General features: G+C 37.2%; 1 protein-coding gene across 1 annotated transcript; it reads left to right on the forward strand.

Moving 5' to 3' along the window:
- The first annotated feature begins 768 nt into the window (after positions 1 to 768).
- Positions 769 to 1188, forward strand: LOC147605220 (putative lipid-binding protein At4g00165). Its single transcript, XM_086794298.1, has one exon. The coding sequence runs from the start codon at positions 769 to 771 to the stop codon at positions 1186 to 1188; it is 420 nt and encodes a 139-aa protein (XP_086650424.1).
- Positions 1189 to 5460: the final 4272 nt, after the last annotated feature.

Raw genomic sequence — 5460 nt, forward strand, 5'->3', positions numbered from 1 at the left:
GCCTACTAGTTAGTGTACATATAGGCCATCGACATGGCTCTTGTCACTTTGAACGAGCTTATGTGGTTGATTAGGTAATAATTGTATTTAGTTAACAATTATTCCCCCCCCATCCCTCCTCTCTCTCTCTCTCTCTCTCTCTCTCTCTCTCTCTCTCTCTCAAAGTGATACTTGAATCATGAAATGGATCAGATTTGAAGGTTAGAGGATCCTTGGTCCCACTTAGAAGATGAATGCATGCTTTTGTGATAATTAAGTCACCTAATGTAGGGGTTTTGAAGGGTATTGGTGCTTTTTACATGATGTCCAATCGAAAGCTTTAGACACTTAAATATGAAGAATTACTTGAAAGCTCTTTACACTTTATGATCAAAGTGCGAAGAAAGGGTTTCCTCAAGTGGCCAAAAAAAAAGCATCCATGTGTAGAACATGCATGTCATTATCACTAAATTCAAGAATTTTTTAAGGCATTTATAACTTAGACCCCTCAAAGTTTGTCAATTTCAAAAGTCCTTCAAATGTGAAATTGAAAGTTGAAAACATAAGCGCATTGTTTATGAAGCTTCGTGTGGGGGGCTTCTTTCTGTTATGAATGTGGGGGACCTACTAGTTAACCTTCTCAATTTTGACTATATAAGGTGGTCTCGGGGTGAGTGAGTCTTCATAAGAGAGTGAACCAGTGAAGCAGAAAAGGGGAGTGAGTGAGAGGCCGTGACTTACTATCTCTTCCCCTTCCATTTGCTTGGATTACAATACGCACAAGGAGCCATGGCAGCCCTTCTTTGCGTGAAGAAGAAGAGTGGCATTAATGTGATCAGTGTTGCAATGGTTATGGTAGTGTATGCATTGGCAAGCCTCTCTATGTGCAAGGCGTGCGATGTGTGCGGCCACACCACTCCGGCAACGACCCCAACTCCGACTGCGCCAGCATCGAAAACGACGGCGTGCCCGGTTGACATAGCCAAGATAGGGGTGTGCAGCCCTCTGCTAGCTGGGGGCATTGCCAAAGGAAGCGATTGCTGTGCGCTGCTAGGGGTCCTGGGCCTCGACGTGGAGGTTTGCCTCTGCTTAGCCCTCGATGTCAACATCCTCGGCCTCATCACCGTCGATGCTAAAATCGACGTTATCGTCACCATCCTCACCACCTGCGGCTACACAGTGCCCCCCCACTTCTCCTGCCCCAACTAGCCAATCACTTCCTTCTTACACCTCTACTTAATTATTGCCATGCTTTTATCATTTACCTCGCCAGCTTAATCTACCCCATGCTTTCTGTCGTTTACTTTTCTTTTGATTAATATAAGAAGCTCTATCAACTTCACATGTTCTCTCTTTTTTTTAAAAAAAAATCTTTTATCAATTCCATGTTTTCTCTCGCTTGTTTTTTTCCATTTGTTAATGTCTTTAATATTCCGCCTTTTTGGACTAAGAGTGAGAGAGAGAGAGAGGAGTTGTGAACGTTTCTAGATAAGCCGCCACAACGCTTCTAATTTTTAAAATATGAGCAGCTGAGGACTATATTTTGAATGAACACATTTCCTTCTACAATTTCCTTATGTAGCATACACATCCTCACACACACACACACACTCTCTCTCTCTCTCTCTCTCTCTCTCTCACACACACACACACACACACACACACCCTGTATATGAAAGCACCATAAGTAAGTTTTAACAATGTCGACACAATCAGCTGAAGAAAGCCCGTATATGAACACATTGTAATTCAGTTTTGAAAGTACGACAACATGACATGGCAGCCTGAAATCTACCTTGCAAAGTCAAGTTCATTTATGCCACTGTAATGGTCCACCTCATTAAGTTGTCATTAGGTTTATCATATAAGACACTTTCACAGTGATTCCCCAAGCCAACTAGATGATATGAAAGGTGCATCAACCCTTCTTGAAAGGACATACTCATAGGTGAAGGCTTGGACGAATAAGGTTGTATGCTCTGGTGCTTCAAGTTGTGGTGACACAGGAGCTTATGTTGCTTGCAATCCATCTATCAAGGTAAACTTACTTCATCTTGTTTTGAAAGTATTTCCCTACCATGAATTTCTTTGAGAGCTTATAAATAAAGAGATACAAAAATCATAAAAAGTAATAAAGGTACATTTTCTTACAATACTAGATTTTGAAATAGAAATGTACAAGTAAGCATCCAAGAATATTTCCATTCTTTAATATTAATATCATTAAATCTTGTCAAAGCATCTTTCCATTAAGCTTTATATCACTAAGTACTAGAAAGCATCTAAGCATGTGAATATCCATATATATTCATTCAATCATATACCAATCTACAGACCCATGGATGTATTTATCCATACTACTATTCTATCCTATCCTATCTATCTTTCCATTCTTTAATATTGACATCACCAAAGCTTTTTAAAGCATCTTTTCATTTATCAAGGTTACATCACTGTGTACTAGAAAGCATCTAAGCATCCAACTATCCATATAAAGTCATCCAACCATGTACTAATCTATAGATCCATTGATCTATTTATCTGTACTACCTATCTTGTCTATGTGTTTATCTACCCCACAATTTTGAGTATGTTACTAAAAGTGAAAAATCTAGTTCTTAGCCTTGATAGTTAAGTTAGTTAATAACTTTCACCTTGAAACTCAAAAAAGTATTAGGGGAAATTGGGGGGTTCGGAGGGCCGTATAAAGGTTTTGGATAATAACTAGACACCAAAGCCACTGTAACGGTCCACCTCATTAAGTAATAATACTCTTCATTTCAAAAACAATAAAAAGGACTTTTAAAAACCTCTGTTTCAAGATTTATATCAACGAAAAAAAGAGAAATGTATATTCAAAAGATGTGACCCTACAAGCTTGCTAGTCATTGCATTTATAGAATGAAAAGAGGACTGCACTGACAAAGATAGCACGTACTTTACACAAATTCCAAATTCCCGCTCTTTATGATCTAGCCTCCTTTAGAACTCCGTTTTCCCTCCTAAATTAGCCATTCTTTCTTATTTTCCTTTCCTACCCTGCTTTTTTCACTCCACTGTTCATACAAGGCTTTCTTAACACATCACTCTATTGCCTCTCCCTTGCCCGTACATTTTCATGAGAACACTACAGAGATCTAGGAGACCCTCTTTCCAAGTAGAGGCAATAACCTTGGCCAATACACTAGATGAAAATAACCAATGGATACCATTGACCATTGGAAAGGGGAGCTCGGTGCTTCCTCAATACATGAAGCGTAAAAGAGAGACCTCAATGAGTTCCTTGATAGTTGGAAAACTTGAGTGAAGGACTTCACTCTTATGGGAAGCCACAAGACTAGCAAGGAGGTTCTAGTGCAACATGCCCAAAGAGCTTACCCTTTCGGAAAGGCCGGAAGGGTTACCTCTCCCAGAGGCCCAATTGTAAGTTTATCTATTCTATTTGTTTTTACTACATTTTGTTTAGTTAAATGGTAACATTTAGTAAGCATTATAACCCTATGTTTTTGCTTTTGTGTATCTTTCTGACTTAGCAATTCTGACTTAGCAAGCTTATATCCTTCATCCTATAAAGAGTGGCAATAGGTGAAGAGCATTGTAGGGGTTATTAATGTTTTACATTCATTCATAGGTGAGCAACAATACTTTGGTCAATTTCAAAGTCAGCTAGTAAGATCAGGTATTTTCTTTTATGATAATCTCTTTCACTTGAACCAGAATCTCTCATCTTAGGATGGTTAGAAGAGCTTCCACTACCTCATTCTCTTAGCTAAGATTGGCCTCTACATAGCTCTAATGTTAGTGAGTCTATTCATTGCAAATTATTCCATGAGGTTTAGAAAGTTCTAAAACCAAATAATCCGACAAGGCTAGTCAAAATAAAAGTCCTTTTGTCTATTGATGTCTTTGTCATTTTTTTTCTTACTCCCAAATAGCCCCAAAGAACACAATGCTAGTTTGCAAGAATATTGAACTAAGCATAATTATGGAACTCTTAGACAAGGGTTGGGATAGAAGGGTGGCGCATTATCTGTGAGGTTGGTTTTGAAACACTCTCTAACAAATACATGATAAAGAGTTAAAACTCCATACTATCCTTCTATTGTAAGTGCTCTCATTATGTAAATGGAACATTAGTATCACTAGACAACAACACAAGTGACACACATAGATATTCTTAGAAGCAGCCAAGTGCAGACAACTATCTCGTTAGAAGTGCAGACAACTATCTCAGAGGCGAATGTACTCTTGTAATGCTCCTTGCATTATAAGCTTGAGAACTTGTAAGACTAGTACTTTGATTCTCCACCTAGCCATATCCCAAATAGTCCCTAAACTCATGGTTATATAGGCGTAAGTGGTGCATAACCTTCTAAATTCATTCCCTTGACCTAGAGATTGTTGTTTCCTTGTCCAATGCCTCTTCAACTACCCCTAGAAGGGGGTGCCTACTTTTGTGTCCCTTAGGCTTCCATTGTGCACCATCTATTCCCTTGTTACTTTATCTTTAATACCTATTAACCATTGCTTAGGTATTTCCTATTTGAAATCCCCTGAACCTTATTTATATACAACCTTTTACATATAAATACACTTTTGTAGTCTTACCTTTCAGTGTTTCTTGTCAGTCTCATAATATTTCCTCCCCCTTGAAAGAAAAGTTTTGTTCCTCAAAAATAAACTCTATGAACCTTTTCTTTAGTGTAACCACTCTTTCCCAAGTTTATCCTTCTTCTCGCCTATCTTTCCACTTTTCTAAACATTCTTTAAACATAGAATGCCTAATTTTCTTTTCTCGATATTCAAGAATCTTTTCAGGCTCACGTGGAAGAATAGGTGATTCTATAAAATCAACTATTTATTCTTTTCCAATGATGTTATCATTGTTTCCCATCTTGTGTTTCAGTATACTAACATGAAACACGATGTACTTTGGATCCTTCAAGTAAATCTACCTTGTAAGCTACACTTCCATTTTTTTTAAAAAGTATTTTATAAGTACCACAATACCTTGGACTTAACTTTGGAACTTTTTCCCTTTTGAAAGTTTCTAACTTTCATAAACCTTTACATAAACTAAATCATCTTCCTCAAAATTAATTGATCTTCTTTTACCTTTTATCATAACTAATAGAACAATCCTGTTCTTTTTAACATTGTAACATCAAACATGTCTTGCATGTCTTTGAGAAAGTCTTTTACACTGCAAGTTTTCTTTTTGTAACCTAACTACTATGGGTGCTCTAGCTTGAAAGCCATACATTAGAATGTAATTTTTAGTGAATGATAGCTCTCTTTAGTGTTAAACATAGAACTAAGACCATTAATTTTAGTTTAATTGTGTGTTTGTTGTTGAAATTGTTTGGCTTAGAGTGTTAGCAAGCATTAGGAGTAGCTTAATCTTTCAAAAAATTTATTAAAACCATCAAAAAATCCTTGAATTTGACTATTTTTTTTAATGGACTGGTTTTTGTCATTAAG

The sequence above is a fragment of the Cibotium barometz genome, chromosome 60 (assembly GCF_041138505.1).
Source record: "Cibotium barometz isolate CiBa-2024 chromosome 60, ASM4113850v1, whole genome shotgun sequence".
Classification (NCBI taxonomy): Eukaryota; Viridiplantae; Streptophyta; class Polypodiopsida; order Cyatheales; family Cibotiaceae; genus Cibotium; species Cibotium barometz.